Source organism: Barbatula barbatula (genome assembly GCF_947034865.1).
Source record: "Barbatula barbatula genome assembly, chromosome: 8".
In the NCBI taxonomy this organism is placed as follows: Eukaryota; Metazoa; Chordata; class Actinopteri; order Cypriniformes; family Nemacheilidae; genus Barbatula; species Barbatula barbatula.
The window spans coordinates 4,971,946-4,997,813 of record NC_136771.1 but is presented as its reverse complement, the minus strand read 5'-3'; the positions used below and the strand labels follow the sequence as shown (position 1 = coordinate 4,997,813).

At 40.6% G+C, this 25,868-nt stretch overlaps 1 protein-coding gene and 1 long non-coding RNA gene across 2 annotated transcripts; both read right to left on the bottom strand.

The window, feature by feature from the left end:
* Nucleotides 1-4,515: 4,515 nt before the first annotated feature.
* On the bottom strand, nt 4,516-25,356 carry LOC306897995. Its single transcript, XR_013787067.1, has 3 exons — nt 25,046-25,356; nt 6,660-6,749; nt 4,516-5,884 (listed from the first exon to the last, which is right to left on the bottom strand). It is a non-coding gene; the product is annotated as an uncharacterized lncRNA (long non-coding RNA).
* Nucleotides 15,733-17,476, bottom strand: sox1b (SRY-box transcription factor 1b). Its single transcript, XM_079463191.1, has one exon. The coding sequence runs from the start codon at nt 17,236-17,238 to the stop codon at nt 16,222-16,224; it is 1,017 nt and encodes a 338-aa protein (XP_079319317.1). The 5' UTR covers nt 17,239-17,476; the 3' UTR covers nt 15,733-16,221.
* Nucleotides 25,357-25,868: the final 512 nt, after the last annotated feature.

Below are 25,868 nucleotides of genomic sequence, written 5' to 3'. Positions count from 1 at the left end.
GAAAAGATTCTGACCTTGCCGTCACAGTCTTAACCTCACCACTGCCTCCAACACTGACCCTGAGCAATGAATGCAGATTTGAGCAAAGCAAAAGAGAGAGAGAAAAAAAGAGAAAAGCGAGCAAGTGAGTTGACATACCGTCCCCTTTTAACCTTGTGTTTAAATTGCAAATTGCTCTGAGATTTCTTTCGATGTTGTTTCTAGACTTGGTTCACAAGTGCACTGATGAAGATGAGTCGCTATGTTTATGAAATAAAAACAACTGTACGATCTACAGTAACAATGTATTTTGTCATCTGGTCATATATGTGCATTGATCTGATGCACGAGTGTAATCCTGAGATGAAGAGAACAGGGGACAGACATGAATGTTTTATGATAAACGATATCAGGAGACTACAGACTTTCAAAAGAGAGGATGGATAGGGTTGAAAGGCGTTTTTGATTTGAAAGGCACGATTTGCATGAAGAGACATTAGAAGATTAAAATTCAAAAGACGAATATGCTTTATGTATTATTTTGATCATATTAAGGAGCCAAAACACGTAAGTGGCTATAAAGGCCAATATGGAAAATGAAATCCAGTACTGAGGATTTTACAAATAAAAGTGAACAGGTTCCTCTGCTACTGGACAAACATCTTATAGGCTCTTTAAAATAAATTTGAATTAAATATATTATCCCTCGTTGAAATGTCCTCTATTGATAAAGAATCTGTCAAAAATATTTTAAAGGTTTTCTCAGATGCAAGAGCCGCTGTTCAAATCTGCATTAAGACATGAGAACTACTTGTTACAAGTCTCTCTCTCTCTCTCTCTCTCTCTCTCTCTCTCTCTCTCTCTCTCTCTCTCAGACAGGTTTTTAATGAGTGGTTTTAATGCATTGCCAGAGGAGGACGCTGTTCTTCTGACAAACAGACTGAATGTGTGAGAATAAAAAGCTTTTGTTTGTCGTTTCTTCTTGGATGTGCTGTGAAATACTATTGAACCATTTAAAAATGACAAAGCACAATAACAATCTGAGTTTAATCTTTAAGAAAAAACTCTCAAACAACCATGTCTGAAAATAGACATAAAACAAACTGTTTTATAATTAGGCTATACAGGCCTATACAAAATGTTCCATGCTGAGGACAGTAGACACGCCCTTATGATTATTTTGTTTTTGCGGTGAGACCATAATAGATTTGTGGTTTTACTAGCTACCGTAATATATTACATTATATTTGTAATAAAGCATTGGCAGTTTTTTAAATAAATAGAGTATCGCTTAAAATATTTAAACGTTATTTATTTATCAATCAATTAAAATTAAGTTCAAAAGTGTTGTTTTTTAACCAAATATTCATTTTTACAAAAATGTGTATTTCTCCTCGTATTTGTTGTGAGCTCTAATATAGCCAAAGCCTACTTCTAGAAACTAAATCCTTCACGCATGTAAACACAATACGCGTTAAACAGCGTCCTGTAATTCGTTTATAGCGACTATTGCTACAAGTAATTAACATCACCGATGAAAAAACACTAGAACAATGCTGTAATCAGGAAGCAGCTTCCCGCGGTGCTGCGCAATACGCGCTCTCAGCGGGCCCGCTGGGCCGTGCGCGGCCTTGGAAACGTGGGCGCGCCTAATTATACGGTGAAATCCTTCACCCACCCGGGCGCTTGAGCGAGACATTGTACGGTGTCGCTTTTCTTCCCGCCGGGTCTTTCAACACGGGGCGAGCTTGGCGCTGGCCCCAGGGTTTGTGGGAAACGGCAGACCCCTTTGACGCAAGACCTCCTCGGGTCGACGTTATTACACGGCCAATTAGGTGAGTTCAACGGGCTCGATTGTTTTCCACACCCCCACCTTTGCCAACCGTCTTGCTTTCGGTCATTGAAATCAACTAATTCGCTCAACTAAAATATGAAGCGTGCCTGTTTATGCGGCCGAGGTGTCGAATAAAGGTTTCGATTACAAATAAGCCCGAGGCAAACAGACGAAAACAGGTGACTTGTTGGCTTTGTAGGAAAAACAAACATAAGACGGAGATGCGGGCTCGAGGCAGCTGTGGATCCTGCACGCTCAGCTGGTGCCGCACAAAGAAACAGGTGATGGTGACTGGAACGCGCTCTCTCGGTAAAATCTGCACCTGGCATGGTGGTCTTGGCAACGTCGGACGACCTCCAGCAGATGTTCGTGCTTCTTTTGTCGGGACAGAACTGCCACGAGAGTCGCACGTTCGCTAATGAAAAGATGACTAGCACACTTCTAAAGTGGGGGAGAGGCCTCCGAGAGCGCGGATGGCTAATTGGGGAGGATTAGAAATTTTAATTACCAGGTGCCCGGGGTCCCGTCTGAAAGTGTGTCAACTCCCCCAGAAAATCTCTAAAAATCACCCATTCAAATAAAGTGTCCATGTTTCATGAAGAACCGTTAACATCCGGGAAACTTTTCTGTTGCACGAACCCGTTTGTGTGAACTGCATGACATCACTGTAAAGAAGCATGTATCACCTTATTTTCCAAGGGTCTGTGATTGTCTTAAGAAAGAGAGAAACGTTAGGTATTATTTTTGTATGCTTATTGACAGCTTGTCAAAACGCGCAACTTTCACAAAAAACTTTGGTGAGCGCAATCCAGGTAAACTTGTGCTCCTGCGTCTGGTAACCTTGCTATTTCTACATCTTCTCAACGCCGGATTCTATTTACCCCAGACGTACAAAATAGATAACGGGCGAGGCGCCGCACAAGGCTGAGTTGGCTCTTTATATAAAAGCTATAGCATCTCTCACACGCACATTTCTAACACGGCATACATAAAGATGTGTGCCGTGTGCGCGCATCGAGTCACAGGGCGGGCACGCGGCCTTGAGCGGCATTCAGACTATCGACCGAGTTTGCTCTTCAAAGGCAAGCTCAATTCATCAACACGATATTCAAAATTTTGTATCTGAGCTTTGCTTTTTGAGGTCACCCATAGGCCAAAGTCATTAGGACACAAACACTTATTTTCATGGAGGCCAGTTTTCATTGATCTGCGATCCTGTACCACATAATAAAGACAGAAGTTTTTCTGAAGGACCTGAGGTGGTCTGCATGGCGGTCCAGCACGACTTTTAAGTCTGGTTTGAGTGAAAATCATGCACTTCAGCGTCACAGAGAGGTTAATATTGGATATTTCATATTATTTTTTAGTTACGTTGAACAAACATGGACTGTTCTTGATGTTGTGTCTGTGTGTGTGCATTTGACGAATCTTTCTGGTGACAACATAGTTGATCAAGCTTCGCTCGGTCGCCTGATCTGAGATGAAAGTTGCTCTTCGGCTGCATGACAGAAAGGAAGAAAGGGTCACTCAGGAGTGATGTGTATTGTGAATAAACAGAACGATACACCAAAAAATGTAAGGCCTTTACGTTGGGAGTCACACTCACACTCTAACACAAAAATCTGGTTATGGGCATCCCAAACATGTAAAAGGAGGATTTATAGAGAGTGCTTTGATTTACATTTCAAAGTATCTTTATATTTGTTGAACAAAAAAGTCGAATGACATGTGGACGAATTTTTCATTTTTGTGTTAAAAAATCTCTTTAAAGTGGTCACTCTCCTTTTTTAGATATCGGCTATTAAAAACCATTGGATTTAAGTGTAAGTAGTAACTTTACCACAGTTTATTAAATTCATTTTATGAATTATTTTAGATTTGCCTGTTTTACTTCAGATGTGACCTTGTTGAGTGTTGGGAGTCTGCGTCCATTTCAAAGACTGTGTTCGGGTTGTATTAGCGCCTATGGCATATCAGTGTTGTGCCCATGCTGCTAGCCAATGGCCTAATCCATATCACATTACAAACTGGATGATGAAGTGCTGTCTCACAGTAGGATTATCGTGGGATTATTATGGGATCAGTTGTATCTCTGATCTTCCGAAGACTCTCTCTTCAAGAACCGTCCCTGAGCTACATCATATCACATCAGATATACACTCAAAAGACTGAGAAGACTTCAATCAGATGCTCGGCAACCTGCGGAGAGATCATTTCCGTTGCTGTTGTAATTGGGTATTAATAATACGTGATGTCAACATTTGAAATCATTAGGTTTTGACTGATGTTTTGGAACTGTGTACAGTACGCAATCGTGCACGCTTCACGATTATTGACTTAATAAAGATGTGCATTAATAAAAAAACAGCTGAGCATTTAAAATACGTCAGAGCCGTCAACGCAGGCAGTATTGTAAAATGCAAACTCTTTGACTTTCTCATTATTACCCCTGAGAGGTTTTATCGTTTCCATCAGAGGCAGGTTAACGTGAGACTGTTGATGTTTGACTTCAGTTAACGCTGAGGGACGCCTGGTGCCTCGCAGATCCATAGATCCCAATCCAACAGGAACATGATCCCTGCAACCCTCCCACTCTAATGTTGGATTGGTTTACAGATGATTGACATCTCCTGGCTGCCTCCCAAGATCTAAGGAGATGTGGGATGCTTGGGCAACAGCATCCCAAATGAATGACCTGTATACACAAGGTATTTTTTATTCCAGAATTTCACTATCAGATATTTGAAGTGTTTGGTGCTTATTTGAATTATAAGCAGTTAATCACTGGGTTTAATGTCCTTTTTTGTTGAAATAACTTTCTAATTATAACCAGCCTGCTATAGTTGCACCTGTCACCTGTCACAGTTTCTGTCCTCTCAGCTGATTGGCTAACAGGAAAAGATAAACAAGTTTTACAAAAAGCTTTACTGAACAGTGTTACACGGCTCGTTGGAATACTTGATTCTGATTGGCCAATCTCAACATTTGCAGGTTTGTTATTCCCAGATAACAACCTCTCAAAACTAATAACACACGGTAACCCAGATGCAGCAAATCATTTTGAAAGTTTTTTTACTAATAATATATAAATATGACTTTTAATAATTTATATGACATTATATTTACAAGTGATTAAACCAAAGTGCCTGTTCATGACATTTGAATGTAGTTTCTTACCTTAAGACCGAAAGTAAGCCCCTTCAGTGCGATACTGTACTCGGGGAGTTTATTTCTGTGATAACAATCGGCTGCCTGTACATGTTTCCTTACGTAATATGTAGACATTAAATGTTTCTGTTGCTTTCTCTTGCTGAGGATTTAGATAATACCCCATGTTGGTACCCCATATCTTAAAGGCAAAGTTTCAAAAAAATTTACTCTGCAGAACACAAAAGACGGTATTTTAAAGAATGTTGGTAAACAAACAACACAAACTCCCATTGACTTCCAGTGTATGGACACAAAAAACTGAGACATTTCTCAAAATATCTTATTTTGTGTTCCGCAGGTGAAAGAATAATATACAGGTTTTGAACGATATAAGTGTGACTAAATGGGGTATTTTGGGGTGAACTATCCCTTAAATATTATGTGCGGTTTTAACAGCTAACCTTTTTTTGGATTTTTAAGAGAGTCGTATAAATGTATATTATGTATAAGATACATATACACTGTACATTTATTATATATACTGTCAATGAGAACACACACAGTAGATATAACATATTTACGATTATAGATCAAGGGTCTATCCCCTCAAAAGGGGGCACTGTTACTGCATTAAAGATTAACTGAATTACAAATTAACCTCACTTCTATTCACATTCATGTATCAAAATTATGTCTGATAGCAGGTCAATCACTTCAGCAGTTAAAAAATGATTGCAGAGCCATTTAGTATATTGTGGACTGCTGGTCTCATCCTCCTGGTTTTGCTGTCATTTGAATTATGCTGAAATGATGAGAATATTTCATGTGGCACTTGTGCATGTATATGTCTCCACCTATGTGAAGGACTTCCTGACAAACCGCTGATCCGTGAGAAGGGTCAACAAAAGCAGTCAGTGAGTTCTGTAAGAAATACAACATACAAAAAGTTAGCTGATAGTGTTGATACTGTAACACAAGTTTTAAAACTTTTCGTGTAGTTTAATGACGATTATTTGTTTATAGCTATGATTATGTATGTTGCTTTCAAATATCTAGTTCCAAGTTAAGTAAGTTTTATTGGAGATAAATATAACTTATTGGGATAGTTTACCTAAAAAGGAAAATTGTGTCATTATTTAATCACCCTCAGTTTGTTCAAACATCCTTGTTCTGCTAAACACAAAGAAAGATATTTGGAAGAATGTCTTATCCCCTCTTGACTCCCACAGGGTTCATTTTCCCTCGGCAGTAAATGGGCGAATAGATCTGTTTGGTTGCTGACATTCTTCCAAATATCTTCCTATGTGTTCAGCTGAACAAATACATTTATACAGGCTTGGAACAACATAGGGTGATTTTCATTTTTTCATGCAATTAAACAAAAACGTAAGGCAAGTTCCCAACCTATAAAATGTTGGGTTATTTTCAACTCTGCATTGGGTCAAAAAGGGATAAACCCAGTCGTGGGCTTATTTGCTAAATTGTTTTAACCCATTGTTGGGTCAAATATTCATATTTTCAGGGTTAATTTAACTCAACAGCTGTGTTCATTCATTTTTGACCCAATGGGTTGAAAATAACCCAGCATCATAAGTGAGTATACAATTGACTTTTAAACCCACCCTGAGAAATATTTACTGGATTAAAAAGTGAGACATTACAATAGTGTTTATAAATTAGTCAATAATAATACAACCTGTTCCACGATGCTTGAAACCCCAGAAGTTTATTTTTGTGTTTTTCAGTACGGCTTTTCAGACCTTGTTATGTGTTTGACATAAGGCACCTGTATGAAACAAACAAATAAAAATACAAGGCATTGTTCTAAACTTTTACCCTGGACTTTTAAATATAAGCATGAAAACCACAGAGTAACGTAGAGTAAGGAAAGAAAAGAAACGAGAGTGCCAGAACTAGCGTAATTGTTCGTTTAAAAAGAGGACACCTTCATTTTTAAGGCAGTCCCCCGAGGCCGCTGCACATCAGCTCCCTCTCTACCTCCCTGCATATTCCCCTTCATCTGACATTAGACCCAGACTCCCAAAAGCAGCCAGCACCCCGCTGGGTACACTCCATTACATACTGCCTACACACTTTGTCTGTCATACTAAAAGCCAAGCCTGGGGAGCGAGGAGAGGTTAAAAGGTACGAAATGAGCCCAATAGAGCAGGAGGTTTCGAAAGCTGATTGCTCTCATCTGATTGGCCGTGTGGTTGGAGTATCTCACACATCTCGCCGAATGTATACGACGGGATGTTGCTATAGACTACGAGGGTCAGGTCATCGTATTTGCTTCAAGTTTGAATGAGTCCATTAGTTAGTTTCTATTGTTGTAAAAGAAATTGGCTTCCTACCAGGTACTTGAATATAAAAAAGTCCATCAGTGTCAAAATTTTTGCTTTTTCTTATGAAATGTCTTTTGAAAAGTCTGGCTTTCTCATTAGACTAATGGAGATTTACTTTTTTTTAATCTAACATTTAAACTGACAGGTCTTGGACGAAACTCATGTCACAAATGAGAAAACCGTGTGTCTAATGTATAGTGGGGATTATTATTTATGTGACCATCTCTTTCATTTTCTCATGGGTCAATAGGTCTCTTTTTTTAAAAGACGGAGAACAATGTGCTGATAGAGCTCCATCTGCAAGGAAGCGCAATTTCCTTGTTTCAGCATTACAGATATACACTATATACACAACTATTCAAAAGTTTAGACTCATGTAACGTTTCTGAAATGTTTTTCATGATCTTGAAAACCTTTTTAACTGAAGGCACGTGTCAGAATGTTTGAAATTAGCAATGTGGAGAAAAGATATTGTTAAAAATCTTTATTTTATTTCAAAACAAAAACTTTATTTAAAACTTCTTGAAATGCACGCCTTGGATTGAATAATGAAGAGCCTATACTGAACTTCTACTCTTAAAATAGCAGGGTGAAACCTTAAGTTTGTGGATGCTTTTATTTATTTTTAATCACATTCCAGTAGTTGCATTTGTGTTATTCCAGAGTTTTGATGTACTGCTATTCTACAATGTGAAAAATATAAAGAATAAAAAGGTCAACCTGTTTCTTCTCTTAAGAACAGGATTGTTTTGTTTCAAAGATGTTGACTAAACATTCTTGATGTTCGGTTTTGATAGCACAAGTCTGTAAGATATCAGCTAAGGATCTGGAAAACATCTTGTAGATGTCTACATCTGACCGCAGAGATCTCAAAAACGTATTGTAGATGAGCAAACATGAACAAAATATGTCAGATGTAAAGACAGATGCATGTGTGTTATCGAGGTACAAGCTGTACAAGTTTAAATAAATCGCTATTCATTCCGAATATTCTGGGTAGTAAAGGTTGAAGAGGGAGGGGCAAACACGAAATATGCATTTAAAAATAATACATAACGTTTCTCAATCCTCCACCATCTGAAACACATGTTGATTGCGCGCGAACGTAGCACAGCCTCACGCGGAGTTCAATTAGTCGACCAATTAGCGCCGGTCCGAGCGCGGCAGGTGCGCGCCTCCGTGTGACCGACAGATCTCGCCCAGCAGTCCTTACAGCCGTAGCGTCCATGGCCAGGTTGATTTCTGGGGCTGAGGTTAGAACGTTAATTATCGATGTCTGGAGCGGCTTAAAGTGGCGACAGCGATTCGAGACGCACGCAGCGTTTGGCTACGGTGAGAGCGAGATCAGCGTCATTCATAACGGGCCGCAATTCCGGACTCTACACGCAGGTGTGGGTCCGCTGCGGCGCGAGCTCCGTGCACAAAAGCACGTGTCAAAAGTGCATTTCAGATGCCCGCCATGCGCTTCTTTTCAAAGCCGATTAGACTTGACCCTTTTATAAAATCAGCATGGTCTTTAAACCAATGGAATCCTTAAGTGGGTCCTTACGAAAACATATCAGGATCATGTCGTTATATCGTATGTTTTTTTGACACATTAAAGCACAGGCAACCTAAACAAGTTTTATTACTGTATACGTAATTTCTTTTTAACACGTGGGACTCAAAACCACCATCTTTTACAAATTGAGCTACAGAGTGTTTTTTTTCATGTTTCAATTAAAGTATTATGTATTTTTACAGTACACTGAATAATGGTTAAACATAGATTAGTTTTTCACTCAGTAAAGACAATGAACAGCTTAATAAGGTTTGTTTTCTAATATGCAAACATACATTTTGCCTTTAGAAAATATCCAATCATGACTTCAAGAGATTCACCACACCTCTGCGACAGATTTCTAAACGATGAAGAGTCTCGCCCTCAAACCTCCAGGTGAGTTTCCTTCACATCTACAAAGACGAATAGTCTGCTTACTTTCAAAGGCAGTTCAAAAGCTAAATCATGTGCTTTTAAAGTGTGTGTGCAATACTGGCAGTGCGCTCTACTTTTCCTCCATCTTGGACTCAATGGGAAAACAAAGGTCAGCACTTTTAGGAAATGTCACTCATTTCGTCTCTTGCCACTTAGTGGTCTATTTGGCAGGAGGGGGCTTGGCCTGCTCACTGTCACCGGGGGCAACGGAATAATGAATCACCACGGCAGCAAGGCTCTGCTCTGCCTGAAAGCACGGAGGCAGCCGGAGCAGCGCGGCGGGACGCTTTTGTTGCTCGGCTCGCACTATCGGCAAAGCAAGCAGGCAGGTGGTCTTGAAATAGTTCCAGTCAAATAGGCGTACCGATCAGGAATACAAGAAGTCTGCTATCGCCATGGGTTAGAAAACGTTTTTTCTTTTTCATGCTCCACGCCTCCCTCTTTCCCTGCTTTATAACTCTCTGATCAGATAAAGCGCACTGTAACAACACGTAGTCTCAGGCAAACTATTGATGGTACACTAAATTGTACAGTAATCAGTTGTTCTGGTGACCAAAGCTTGTCATTATACAGATGTTAGTGACCACTATGTGCAACTTTGTCGAAATGGTTTTCGCATAAAATTTAGCCATGCCAGTCAACAGATAGCTCTGTGCTCTTTTTGCCCCAGGAGAGGGCAGACCGATCGCACGATTATTTCTGAAGAGGTAAACGCCGTCTGAAATAGAGCCATGCAATTACCCGAGTTTCAGGTAGTAATCCAGGCAGAGCTGAATAAAGGGCGCAGTCTGCGGCCCTCCGCCTCACCTCGGACTCCATTATGTGTTCTCTTTCAGATAGCATAATAAGATCAGGGTAACCCTAACCAGACCCTCGGCAGGAAAATCTGCTTGTCTGTCAAGTTCATTGTGTCAAGCAGCACAGATATGGCTCTGAAACAAGACCCCTGGTTTGGAGTTTAAAGACTCAAAGTGGTTCCAGATTGACACTTGACCCCAAATCAGGGATAAACTGTGTTTTGTGTGTTTGATCTGCGTGTAATAATCACTGAACATTCATATAAATCCGTCCCAAATAAAAATCACAAGGCTTGTGTTTTATGATGCTAACAATACGGATTAGTTACTTGATCAGTAGAAACAAAAATAGGGTTTACGAAATCGTTGTATGCCCATCTCCTCAATACTACATCAGATATTCTGTTTAATTCTTGTTTCTTTAACTTTCTTTAATTTGTAGTACATGCGCTTATACTAAATTCCAAGCAGTGGATAACACGAAGCAGTCCATATTAGCAAAACTTATAACTTTAATTGTAAGGCCACAGCATGTAAGTTTATATTCATTTTTATTTTGGATGTATCTTAAAAGACAAATCTGAATTCTATGCTGAGGATATACCACCAGACTGGTATGGGCAGCATGCCCGTTGGTGTCAGTAGGGTATGTGCCACTCCATTCCAAGATGATGGACCAAATGGTGCTCACTCGTAAGAGGAAGACTTTGAATTCACCCGCTGATTAAGAGGTCATTATGTGCAAATGAACTGCCCCACAGGGCAACAAAATGTTCCAGCTGTTTCGCTGTAGCCTCACCCACTGGCATCTCATGGGGAACATCAGTGAATAACACAGTAGGCATCACGAATGGGACTAATTTACAGTCATTTATTTTTGGCAGATTTGACCAAGCAAAGCCAAGAGCCAGAGGAGAGGTAAGGTTTTACGCACTATCGCGCACTAAAAAATCATAGTATACCGAACTGTTCAACTTTGGTTAGACATGTACAGTCCATTCTGAAAAAGAATAATTTGTTCTGATTATTGAGAATTATATTTTTTCATAGTACAGAAAAAACACACTATACTCTAGATATCACTTTTAAGCGAATTATGGGAAAGTCACTACTGGGTTTCAGCACCTGGACAGCTCCACGTGCGCAGTACATGACAGCGGGTTAGATTTTAATGTAGTGATTTAATACAAAAGGCACGTAAGACTAAACTAAATATATAAAAACGTATTTCCCTTTCTTCTGCGGTAAACACAATTTCAGATATTTAGCATAGACATTTTAAGATTCTGCTGGCAAACTAGTGTCCCGGCAAACTGCAGAGGCGCAGATGCGGGAAAGCTGTGAAATCCTGCGAACAATTGAGCGCACTGTTCGCCATATTCTCGCCTTCTCCGGGTATTTGCATACTCCGTTGTGGCTGACTGAATGCCATAGACCGTCCTGGAGAGCTCTTGTCAGATAATCACCAAGTGACAGCGGGGTGACAGCCTTCAGGTGACGGATCTCCCTTTGAGGATCGAGAGATGCGAGAGATTCCGATGGTGAAGTGATCGCTCTGCTCTTGGTTTTGATGAACACTTGTGTGACACTGTTTAAATTCGATTCCGGAAACGTTTTGAAAAGTTCTGGTATTTAAATAATCATATAATTTCAAAAAATAAATATGCAAATTTTGCTGTTAGCCTTGAAGTGGGTCAGATTCAAAACAGAGTATGTAGGCCATGTAGCTATATCTTACATGTAAACTCAAAAATTGTGAGATATTGATGATTTTAAGATCACCTAATAAAAACAACTGTTAGCCTACATCACTTTAATAGACGTTGCTTTAACGCGTTGCCAGTTTAACATAATATAAAAATGTATTTACTTTTCATGTTTGGGTTTGGTTCTTGGTTGAAGTCTATACTGCTTTGGTACCCCAGGAGTTAAAACTGATCTTTAAAACGATGTTTTAATTCGAATTAAACTATTATTTATATTTTACATCCTATCTGTATTTTTAAACCTATACATATAATATAAAAATGTATAGGCCTACTATTTTTTTATTATAATTTTATTATCGTTATTTACGTAAATGCATTTAAAATATTCATTCTGTATATTCTCTCTATTTCTCTCAATATACCCAAATTTTCCGGCACGCATACTTGACAATAAAGTTAATTCCTAATTAATTTAATGGTTTGAAACATCTGGCTTATAATATTTGATAGAGTGATGCCAAGACCATTTTTGAGCATCCAGAATTCTGTGAGTGATGCAATGCTCTGCCTTTACTGTTTCTTTGAGACTTCTTGGCATACAGCCGTGACCTTGTACAAACGTGCACTCAACCAGATTTCTTTTCTTAAAGAAATCGTAAGCTTTATCACCTTAATTACAATGTTTATGTTTCCTTTACGAGCTATTGCTTTACGGATTCAGGGACATTTCGTATTTTGATTGGGTAATGGTCAGAACTTCAGCTACATTCATGCAAGTTCCAACCAGGAACTTCTCTCCCGTGCACCTGCATCGCCCCTCATTGCCTTCAGGAATTCGCTGATGCTTGTAATCAGCTTTGTAAGGCCAATGAGTGCACGGATGAGCGACACTTCCCAACGGCACGGTGAGTCGCGCAGACCCGCTGAATGACAGTCAGCGTGGGGCGCCGTTCCAAAGCCTCCACGCTGCCAAATTCCAACAGAGTCTCTCACAATCACTTCGCAGCAGGACCCTGCATAGGCGGACACTGGTAACAAGAGAAAGAGAGAGCGAGAGAACTTCCTAACTGCTGAAGACTTGTCTGTGATTTAGAGTAAAAGTGAACACTCTTAAAAATTAAGGTGCTAAAAGCGTTTTTCGCAGTGATGCCATAAGAATCATTTTTGGTTCTACAAAGAACCTCTATGGTTCCTAAAATAAAGAAATATATTTTAACAGAACAAGCATAAAAAACACTTTTTTATTCAAGGTGATGGAGGAAAAGTTATTTGCTAACGCGAACAGTAAAATATGACACATGTGGGATATGTTAGCACCTTTTAAAGCTTTATTCTGCAAATATTTAACCACGTCTTGATGCTGAAACGACTACACTACAAAACGTTCTCGCCTCTTGGAGGGTTCGTGGATTAAGGGGAAAGACTCTGAATTGTTAAACGCGTCAACGTGTAATTGCACGATAAGGCGCGCGTTAGGAATTTGTTGGCCCGGTTGCCGTCTCTATTCGACCCTAATCTGCCGCCGCACATTCGTTCTCTGCAATCTGTCTCCGTAATCTTCTGTGGCAGAACGGTATAACCAGCTTTTTGTGAGGAGGCAAGGAAATATGCAGGGGTACGATAAACCCCATGCTAATGAGGAACATTTAGGACAGCGGGTGCAAGGTATCGGCGTTTTAACAAGCGCGTTTCCAAAATTTCACCGCGATGAAACTCGTGTCTCTGAATTTACCGGTGAAATGTTGCAGTTGTTTTCGTTCTTACAGTGAAGAAATGGTGATGGTGAAAAGGTTTCTCAGTCTGCTGGGCTGGTGCCCATGCTGGGCGCGCTCTTTGTATGTCTGGATTCAAATCCGTGTTGCTAACAGCAGCTGTGTTGTTTGTGTTCCCCTGCAAGTGCGGCGACAGACCATAATATTTCCGTGATCTTTAAATCGAGGGACATGTGTAGAAAAAATGTACGGCTATTTAAGTCGCTGAAAACGTGCAGATAATATATTTGACAGCACTTTGTATTGGTGCTATCCATCTAAAATAGATCTACAATAAATTTATTTTTGTCGTCATGGCCATTTAAAATAATTGTGGTGTTGTTTATAAATAAATATTTTTGGCTAAAGTGAGCATCTGCGCTCAAATGTAAATTAATATGAATTAATTGGTCTAAAATAGAATAAAAAACGAAGTTAAAAGATGATTTATTCCAATGTATATTCTCACGGTCGTCCACGAAAATATCAGGTTGAAAGACCTCCCTGAATCCTGCCACTTGTTGCCGGAAAGCTCCCGCGTAACGTCATTCTCCGGTGGGTGTCATTGTAATAAGAATGTGACTCGTTGCTGACCCGGGGGTTCATCTTTTAGGGCTGTCTAATCCTCCCTCTCCCTGACACAAAACACTCTGTGCCACGCACTCCTCATTCATCTTAATCCCACCGACACCCTACGGAGGGTACGAGCAACGCTTGCTTGACGGCCCAACGGTGATTCAATTATAATAAAATAAGGTTGTCAATTTTCGTGGCAGAAAATAAGCCAGGAGACGAACGAATTAGAATTGTGATTAAAGTGCATGTCAAAAGTGGGAATACAGTAAAAAATGAATTCCATTGAGAGGTTTAAGACGTAATTATTCCGCATCAGGTAAGTATTGTGCACGGGTGGCTCGCGGGCTAGCCAGACGGCTTTAATTGAAGTGGATCGGATTTAAAGCATATGTCTGAACAATCCGGGGCTCACGGGAAAAAGCAGGGGTTGATCCATTCAACAATGAATAATGTAGTTTGCTCTCTATTTGCCATTCTTGGTTTTTCATTGGACACTTTTTATTTTAAGAGGTCTTGAACTTTGACCTCAGGTCCTACACAACCAGACACATAGCATCAATGCTTTCTGGAGGAAGCAAATTACCGAAGGTTTCCCCAATAGACTTGTCAGCTGGGTGCAATTGACCATTTTACCTAGAACTGGCAACAGTCAAAGTGGGCACAACTATTGTCAATTTTACCCAGTGAGATTTATGGCAGTACACAATAATTACTTTAAGAGTACACAAGCCTTTTTAATAGATTTAAAAACCGTCAGTTCTCACATTTATCTGTCTTAAGTATAATAATGCTTTAAAGGCATGAGGCGTTCTGCTGATAATAATTATTCATTGTGATGTCAGGTTATACAATCCTTTCTACAAAACAGCTGATCAACAAACAAATAATAATTATTGAGTAATCCAAGTGGTGTCATTTGCACACAGCTTGATATATTTGAAGAGGGTGATCTTTTACAGAGCTGTCTGAAACACTTTAAATCCTCTGATACAACAAGCCTAATATATTTAACAGGTGTGAATAACTTTTAAAGTTATTTCTCCAATTACTGCCATGCAGTTCATTTCATAATTACAAGAAATATCTGTTCTAATTTAAATAAATATTAACAATTATACAAATTTGTTGTACATTTCAAAGCATATCAATTACAATTATGGCGAACATTTTACACGATCTTGGAGTTATCACATTTCTGATACCTATTATCTTTTACCTTATTGTTCTTTAATGATATACCTAAACGTTTCTTTGTTTGTCACAGGAATATGAATACACAAAAATGTGTACATATAAAAAATATGCTCTCAGACTATTTCACATTTAACATCGTTTTTGTTCGTATGGTGTTTTGAAAAGTCTGTACTCAGAATATTTCACATTTAATATCAGTTTTTGTTCGTATGGTGTTTTGAAAAATCTCTGCTAAGAATATATCACATTTTATATCTTTTTCGTTCGTATGATGTTCCTTCACGAGTTTCTTTGAAAGGTCAATTGAGATAAGATACCATTTGCCTAAATACCTATTTGATGGCTTAAAACGAGTCGTCGCTTTTCGGATTTCTGGCAAACAACAGAGCAAGCAAAACAAAAGAGAAAACGATTTTCCACAATCGGAGCCAAAGCTGTGAAATTTATTCTTCTCACATCAATGCAAAACGTTTCCTTGTTTGCTTGCGAAACCAAATTATATTTACATTTTCTCTGGGATATTTTCACAATGTACAAGAAAAAATACAACAAACAAATATGGAATCAAATACAGCAACTCACGTGATGACGAATCAAAGTGGGATAGAGAAAACCCTTTATAAAACTTTAAAAACAATACACCGTAGCACCCGCTTTCCTGTTTTAAACTTGCACATCAAATAAATCGGAATCAAACCCTCGAGTTTAGCAAACGTTGAAAATCTCACCCGTGTCATTTTGTTGAAATGCGTTTTTTAGACGACATCCCGACGACACCCTTCAGTTTTGAGTTTTATATTTAAATAATATCACCTTGAAATTTACAAGAGCAAACATTCTGTACAAGAAAAGGTAGTGATGCTCTAAAAGAGGTACATATTTGGTTATTTAAGTCTGGGTTTCGTATCTTTTCATATGTGCGTCAGTGGAACGGTTCCGTTCACGCCTGTCGTGGAACTTTGATAGTGCTGTGGCACAGCGTGAAGTCTGCTCTGAACGGTCGGGTCACCTGTCTCCGCCGTCGGTAAGTACATGCTTATCATATCTCGCAAATCTCCGGAACAAGGCGCTCTAGAGTGAGTTGTAACGGGAGGGCTCACGTTAGGTTCCGATTTCACCAGAGATCCCAGTGTGCCGATGGCCCCCGACGAAGCCACGCTGGAGTTTTGGTGTTGCGTGTAGGATATTCCCCCATATCCCGACGGCGATGCGCTCATGTAGCTCTGGGAGTTTGAGATGGGGCTGTACTGGAGAGCGGACATGTCGTAGCGGTGCATATGCTGCGGGTTGTGGGTATGGTGGTGGTGCCCGTGGTGGTGATGCGCACCGCTGCCCGGGTGCTGACCGTAGGCGAGCTGAGCCTCCTGCATCATCGCCGCGGCAGCAGCGGCCGCGGCCACCTGGCCCGAGTACGCACCGTTGGTCCATCCGTTCATGTGCGCGTAGCTCGCCGCGGCGCTACCACCATGACCCACTGGACTCTCTAACCTCTGCCCGACCCCTACTGCACCCATTCCCAGACCCACGCCGCCCCCGGATCCAGCGAGCAGGCCACCGGCCAACGAGTATTTGTCTTTTTTGAGCAGCGTCTTGGTCTTTCTTCGGGGTCGGTACTTGTAATCCGGGTGCTCCTTCATATGCATTGCACGCAATCTCTTCGCTTCGTCAATGAAGGGTCGCTTCTCCGCCTCGGACATTACTTTCCACTCCGCTCCGAGGCGCTTGCTGATCTCCGAGTTGTGCATTTTGGGATTCTCCTGAGCCATCTTTCTGCGCTGACCCCGGGACCAGACCATAAACGCGTTCATGGGTCTCTTTACGCGGTCTTGGTTAACTTTGCTCCCGCTGTTGGGTCCCGTGTGGCCCGTGTTCGTATTGGTCTGGGGCACAGGAGAATGTAAGTCCGTTTCCATCATCATGCTATACATTCAATTGGCTTTCACTTACACTCAGCTCAGACACAGAAACATTCACTCAATACAGCTTCGGCGTTCCCGTTCCCTCGTGCGTAAAACCCCTAATAAAAGGTACAATCCAAACAGATTAAGGATGATAACTTTCAAACTGCTCGTCTCCCTTTTGTTTTCTTCACACTTCCTCTTCCGTTGATTTTCACATCCAGTCTTTGAGCTACTTCGGCGGTGGAGTAGAAAAGTTAGTGGGAGAGCGGCCATATGATGCGCTTTGATAGGGAATAAATGAGTGAGAGAGAGCCAATGGCGTTGGAGGATGAGACTGATTTGCATATGGCTCATGGTCAGGTGACGCGCACGGGCGAGAGCGAGCGCGCTGCGGGCTCAGCTGAAGGTTTTTCTCCGGAGCGCGGAAGGTAAACAGTTGGCTACAAACCGCAATTGACAGTGGAAAATGATCTCCAAATGATGTTTTCAATGAAATAACAGCTAAAGTAATTCATCGTTGCTCTTAAAATTTTATAAAGCATGAACTTTGACATAAGGAAAAGCAACGAGTTTATCACCATCTCGTTTAGTAAAATCACAATAATTCTAGTCAAATTTTCTAACTAATCCGGTCCTTTAAAAGTCCTATAAAACACAATCTGTAAATCTCAATATAAAACAACTGTCCTATAAATATTTGTGTGCACTCATAAAAGTTTCTGGCGGTTTCTTTATACATTTTTAAAAGTCCCTTTTATTAACTCGATATGCCACAGGTGTTTTCCTGGTGTTGTGGTGGTTGCTAAGAAACAGGTGACTCACGCCCAGTGCACGTGCGCATGAGTCCCTTTGTCATCAAGTAATTAGGAAACAAATAAATGTGCGTAAATGCGAATAATTGGTGTAACGTGTTGTTATTACACAACGTTGTTATATCAAAACCACAAGCTATATTTTTCAGATAACCTCAGGGACGTGGACATTAAATTAAAATACAGCAACATTTGTTTTTAAATATGTAAATCAATATCATCAAGATCACACACAACACAGGAGGCCGTTTACAAAGCCGATTTTGAATGCAAACACACACACATATGAGTTGTTCATATCCCTGGCTTGTCTTGACCAATTACTGATTATTTAGGTCAGCGCAAAGGTGAGAATTAATAGAAATGCATTTGGTCAACGAGTGCTTTTATATGTATTTTTAGCGTGTGATCGCCGTCTACCGGACGTGTACGAGGACTATTACACCCTAAATATATCTCCTTCATTCTCTTACTAACTCGTAAAACAAAACTTACATGTAGGCCTATGCGCAAACGAGCAAACCGAGAGACAAATTATTTACTATTTACACAGAAAGAATTAAGGTCAACATGCCGATGTGGGGATAAAGCAGAATGAAATGAACATCTGCACAATATGCTTCCCAAACGTTTTTGCGCATGCCAGAGCAACGGAGGCGTTGTGAGGGAGTTGCTGACACATCGCTCAAATTTCACAGAACACTTGCTCAGAATATCTCCATTAATTGTTAACTGAGGCGAAACATAAATATCGCGGCGGTTAATGTCTTAATCATCATACCCATCCGCGGAAGCGCAAAAGGCGCTGCCATTACGCAATTATGCGTTATTTGTCGGATTGTAAAACTGGTTTAACAATAGTCTCCGGATAGTTTAAATCAATACTTCGAGGGTGAACTCAAAATACATTTTTTTTCTGGTTGAGGGCTTGGATGGGGAATTCAGTCCATTTGATGTGTAAAATAACACAGTAACGTACATTTAAAGGGGGTGTTGATTATAAGATTGTACTACATATAGATACTGCTAATCAGAAAATAAAATTAAAATAACATGTATAAAAGACCTGCAATTATACTTAATAATTTCGCTTGTTGTAAATAAGTCATGTTTAACCCCTGATCATATTTATAATCCAAAATAATATAGTATTTTCCACTCTAAAAAATGAATATATAAAGACGTGACATTACATTAAGCGTCTGGCAGGCGCTTTAATACGAAGGTAAACAACTACTCTAACATATGTTTTTCATATATTTCTGGAATCAAACCCATGACCTTTGCGCATCTTACGCAATAGGAACAGCGTGCAAAATAGCGCAAGGAAATAAATCTGCGCATCTGATTTGAGCACTGAAATCCTCGCACGTCGATCTGTGAGTGGCGTCACTGCGTCATGTCCCGACTGCAAAGTGAATTAGAGAGTCTCTTGAACTTGTGAGAGCGCGCGGGGTTTAAACACTGTCAACATCTGTCAGGTGCGCCTGTTCTCGCTCTCCACCGCCTTTTCAACATAATTGGACGAGGAGGGAGGGAGAAGGGCCTCTCGCGCTCTCATACATTTTCGGCCCGGTTTTCAATTTTCTGACTTATTTCCGTATAATTTACACATTGACACCGACACTCTGAATGCACAACAAGAGCAGCGTGAAGAGACGGGGAAGGGGCGATGATGGGCTTGTGTTTAGGAACACAGTTTGCCCACCTATACATTTACATTTAGGCATTTGGCAGACGCTTTTATCCAAAGCGACTTACATTGCATTATCCTATACATTTTACAAAGGTATCTGCAATCCCCTGGGATCGAACCCACAACCTTACCACTGAGCTACAGGAAAGCTATGACCACATCAGCAATCTTAAAAGAGTGAGACGATTTAACACTCAATATAATCTCATTATTTCAAAGCTACGAATGGGGAATTATAAAGCACCAATAACACAAGTCACAAACAGCATCGTCCATTCACTTCAGCAGATTTTATACTACACTTAAAAACATGAAAATTGTAGGGTTTTAACCCAGCTCTATCAGCCTTCCACACGGTCACATAATACGACTAGAGCACATCAGCACACAATTGATAATTATGTGCTTTCAAGTAAAGCGCATGGACTCCAATGATAGACGTAGTAGGGTTTCATATTTGCATATGCGGTGAGATGCTCAAAGGAATTGTCTTTTATGCTTTAAAAACAGACACCACCAAGTTCTGATACAAAATGTTTTGGAAAGCAGCAAACAAAACGATGTTTTAGTACAGTTACTTCCTATACAAGGATCAAGGTAAGATGACTCGACGAACGAAAATGACATGAAATCGGTTTGCTATACCATCTCAGACTTTAGAATAGCAAATTGTCTGCATTTCCTAAAGAAAGCGTTGACATGAAACAAAGACGAAATGTTGTTTAAGATCACTAAACAGGTGCTGTGAAGCGTCAGCGCTAGCTTCAGAAATGATGTCTCTGAAATAAAGCTGTTAGCGCTTGTTTTGACACAGAAATATGCCCCTGCAGCAGAAGCCATGGGGAGCTGAAGGGGGTGAGGGCTGTTCACGCTAAACTGTGTGGAGTGACAAAGCACACAAACCCATAATACCCCCTTCCGCCATTTACCCAACCCGCTGTTTATCAAGACACAAATCATCAGTTGCATGTTCAGCTATACTGTACTAGTTATCTTAGGGTGCAGAGACCCCTGTCTGCGACTTTGTTTTCTATATTAAAAAAGATTATTAAGCAAAAAAGCAACTGAATGTAACTAAGATGTGGATGTCGTAAGCGATAGATAACCGAAATGTGAACATTCTAAAACGTGAACATGCAAACAGGCCAAATAAGCAGCTCATCAGAGGACCAATGGTTCCTCTCACACACACACACACACACACACACACACACACACACACACACACACACACACACACACACACACACACACACACACAGAAAACACACACACACACACACACACACACACACACACACACAAACACACACACACACACTGGAGTTATGATGCCTGTATGTTTTTTCCGCCTGCATGCGCACATCTCCCTGCTGTTAGCACAGGAATCTCTGAGCCCACAGTCGTCTCCCACCGCAGTCAGCTTCACAGGATCAGCTGAAGCCTCTAGAAACAACATGTTAACGCGCCGCAGGGACTAATGGTATCAAAGGCATTCTTTTTACAGCAGATGGTTGCTTAAGCTGCCCGTATGGGCACAAGGTAAAATCCAAATGCATCAAATGCAGGTTAATAGTTCTTCGTAGGGTGTAGGATGCAAAAATGTAAAGCAACATTAAGAATCTTTAAGAAAGTAAAGGAATAGTTCACCCAAAAATAAAAAAATTGTCTGAGTCGAACACAATATGATGGAACACAGAGAAGATATTTTGAGAAATGTCTCAGTGGGTGCGTATAATGCAATGGAAGCCAACGGGGGCTAATGTTGTTTGCTTACCAGCATTCTTCAAAATATCTTCTTTGGTGTTTTGCAGAAGAAAGAAAGTCACACAGGTTAGCTAACTGGTTCATTGCATGTGTATGATGGTGATATTTGGCGCGCTGTAAGATGGGCCTTTGGGTCTCTGTACTGTTGCTATGCACCATTAAGGAGAAAGAGAGGTATCTCTGCCAAACTACTTAGCAGCTGGGCCTTGTTAGCCGATGTGCTTTTGATGTGTCGTTGCTTTCAGACAGGTCACTTTTTTGCTGGAATACGTGTGAAAAGATGCTGGATATAAACGCACGTCATCAGAAAGATGAAAACGTAGGTGTGAAGAAACGTTCAGTAAAGTACCCTAATATCGATATCCCACTTCTGACAGCCGTAGCGTGTTATTACCCATAATCCCTCCGTAATCCATGTACAAGGGTCACCCGTCCTTGTCCAAATAGCTACAATCTCATTACGCCTCAAATAAAACTTTCCTATTTATCTACAGATTTCAAATGAAACTAATAAGGCTCTAATATACCCCTCGCGGCCCCTCCTTTGCTCTTCGCCGTTCCCAAACCCTAATTATATTTCTCCCTATCTGAAAGCAATCAGTGATTGTGTGCGCCACGGTACCAAACGTGCGGACAATACCAGCCAATGGCGCGAGCGCCGCTGCAGCTGGGCTAATTAAATTAAATGCAATGCTGCCCTGGCACTGCGGCGCTCAGCGAGAGAGAAATGAGCCAGAGCAATAATGAGCACTGGAGCAGAGCGGGGAGGAGGGAGGTGTGCTACAACAGACACTTACACATTTAGAGATGTGAGAGTTACAGTAGTCTAGTTAGTGTTTATGCAAATACAGTATACCATGTGGCCTAAATGTAAATACACTACAAGGTTTGGGGTCAATTGGCCGTATACTTATTAATACTTTTTTTAGCATTTTGGAAAAGAAGTAAACCCGTCAAAACTATGGATTAACAAAAATTTGTAACTATGAGAATTATACAAAAAAATCAAAACTTTGATATAACTTTGATTTATATTACAGCAATTCCTGCAGAATTTGGACATTCTCATCTGTTCCGGGTTCTTACACTCTATAGCTTAAAAATATCGCTGCCGTCCTTCTGTAACTTTTCAATAAATCATTATTATTAGTCACCCTTGATGTTTGTTATGTTTTGTAAACATCTAAGCAATAAAAAAGAACTAAAAAGTGCTTGTTAACTTTGACAACACAGTATTTAATCATTTGTGTTTTTCCATTTCCAAAAAAACGACAAATTTGGACATTTTAAGGATTTATGATTCCATAAAAGATTTTTTTTGCCTGAACGGTTCCATAAAGAACCTTTTACATCCGAAGCAGTGTAAAAATGGTCTTTATAAATAAGTAAGAAAAACATGGTTCATATTGAGGGCTTTTGGCTGAATGGTTGTTTGGGATACCAAAAATGATTCTCCTATGACATCACTGTGAAGAACATATTTTAGCAAGTACTTTTAAATTTGTTTTTGCTACTTTTTCTTTATTATTCTGTTCAAGTCATCCATCTCGTTAAAACAAATATTAAATACAACTTATTGCTTTCGTAATGAAAGAAACTAATACATTTGCACTCATATCACTCAAAAAAGTTTGAGAATCTAAAGGTTTGCGGGATTGGGATTTTGAACATGGCAATAAAAGTAAAAGGACATTTTACAGTGTAATAAAAATTTATTTGAAATCTTTATGATTCTGAACTAATCTAAATCCAACATCCATTTTAACACTATCCAAAAATTCTGTCATGAAGAACTTTCATTGAAACATCCAAGATGTCATGCGGTCATAACATCAGGTCTTGCACATGTCATCTTATTCCAAAAACAAATACGAAGATGTCAATTCATTTTAGGTAGCTACTTTATAACATTTCAAAGTGAGCTATTGTCACAAGTGTTCTCAGACTTTGGACCCCATTGTATTTAAAACCATTTAGAAAACCAAACTATTTTTTCACGTGCCCCTGCCGAGAGGAAACAGAAAAAACTGACTATGAGCATGCAGTGCGATGCAATCTGGTGAACGTGTGTAAAGCTGCTAATCTCATTTAACCCTGCCCTGTAAAGCCAACAGATTGGACCTGAAATGCTAACCACACTCATAAAACAATGTTTAGCCTCAAATGTCAGACCTCAGGGGGAGCCCCTAACCCCTGCTCTCTCTCTCTCTCTCTCTCTCTCTCTCTCTTTCTGTGTCAGTCAAATTCCCTAAATCTATCAAACATCTTTTTACACCTCCCTTCCTGCATCAATTTTCACTTCCTCACTACACTTCAAGCACTTTACCCATAATCCTCCCACGGGCCACATTAGTCCCCCTCTCTTCCCCTCCTACCCATCCGCTCTCTATTCTTCTCCATCAGTTAGAGTGGAACTTTCACTGGACCTGTTTCTTTACTCCTCTTTTAGAAAGGACAGGGAGGAGATGACCAGACCCCCTGTCTGACGGTAGTTTGGGCCCTGATCGGATCACAGCGGGGCTAAGTGTGAGCCGCTCAGCGGGACGGCCCCTCTTCAAACTGCCCTCCTCTTCTTTTTGCTCCTTTAGTCTCTAAATGAGGTCATCCAGGCCGATGCCCAGCGGTGCTCAAAGTCAACCTCTCGCTACCTGGCCTTTCCTTCTCTTTGTTTTGTCTCTTTATCGCTCTCTCTGTTTCTCTCCGGCCCCCCCACTCTCTCTTTATAACTGAGAGGCACAAAATTACTAGGAGATATTTCCCAGTATGTAGGGAGAAATGTGGAATGACTTAATTTTGCACAAGAAATCGAGGAGTGAGATAAGGCTATATTTAGAAAAACAAGAGCATGAAAAAGTATTTTTAAAATAAATTGTAATTTGAAATCTAATTTTGGACATAAAAACATTAGCACTACACATACTGGAACCTAAAACCATGACATCATAACTGCCAATAAGAATTGTGTGCATCATCACCTGTTGCATTTAAAGTCATATTCAACTAAATATAATAGATAACAAAACATTTAAAGGGATAGTTCACCATAAAATAAAATGTAATTGAAACCTGTTTGACCTTCTTTCTTCTGCAAAACTAATATTGATAACCAAACAACATTGACCCCTGTTGACTTCCACTGTATGGCCATAAAACCACTGAGTCATTTCTCAAAATATCTTCTCATGTGTTTCACAGAAGAAAGAGTCATGCAAGTTTGGAACAAAATGGGTGAATAAATGGTCACTTAATTTTTACTTTCGGCTGAACTATCCCTTTAAAGCCCACAACTAACCAAATCTCTACAAAACTCCACCTCATTTTTGGCGGGATTGTATACACACTGAAGACTGAAATCTTTCCCAACATAGATCAAGCTGATATCAGACAGTTTCTGTCCTCGGTCATGGCTGCTGTCTTCCCCCTGACATTTCCTTTCCCTCCGTCCTTCTGTGAAGCCGCTCCACAATTAACCTTTCCCCAGAAGAGGTCTTCTGATAAACCCCCTTTGTCCCCCACAGCATCCCGTGACCCACCTCAAAAAAAAGTCCATGCCCCGTACCTGCTGGTCTTTGAGGAGGGGGGCTAGAGGAAGGAGAGCGAGATCCTTTGTGCTTCTCCCGATCTCCAATGGAGACAGAGGGGTGGGGACCCTCTTTTCGTCCCCCCACCCCATCTGCTCCTCATCCTCTGCTCCATCTCAAAGTGTTTCGTTCGTTCCTGCTCGAAGGAAGTGCGGTAGCCCGGTGAGGTGCGTTCTCTCCCAGCTCCCTCGCCCGCAGGCAGCCACAGTCGCTCGCGAACTAGGCTGCTTCCGTCCGGGCCCCAGCCTCTTTAGGCAATGGAGTGGTTTATTTAATTTGCCGCTATAATGGAGAACTCTGAATGAGGCACTGGGGAAAAAACGTCGAGAGACGAGAGAATGCGGGGCGGGCGCGAAGCAAACGGGAAAGAGAGCGTGCAAAACGAAAGAGAGAGAGAAAACAAAAGCTTAAAGCTAGCACTATTTTGATTCACCCAACCCTTTTTTTTAAATCACTTCCAAAGTGTGATATCTATTGTACGGGGAATAATGCAAGCGGGGGTCTTGGCAATATTCAAAGGGGGCTTATTCAGGGCAGGCCGGTGGCTGGTTGTACATTCAGGCCCAGAACACTCCCATACAAGCGTGTTCGCTGGGTACTATAGTGCTCATTGTGAGGGCAGAGTAAACAAAACGGCGCCCCAGAGCACAGTGGGATGTGGGAAAAAGAGAGCAGCTTTATTCCCCAGAGGTCCGGCATTATTGTGGGGTTAGAGCGCGTTGGCTTTGTCTGGTAAAGGGTTAGACCCCTTGTTACAGCAGCATCAGATTGCAGGAACAGGTAGAGAATTTAAACAGAGCA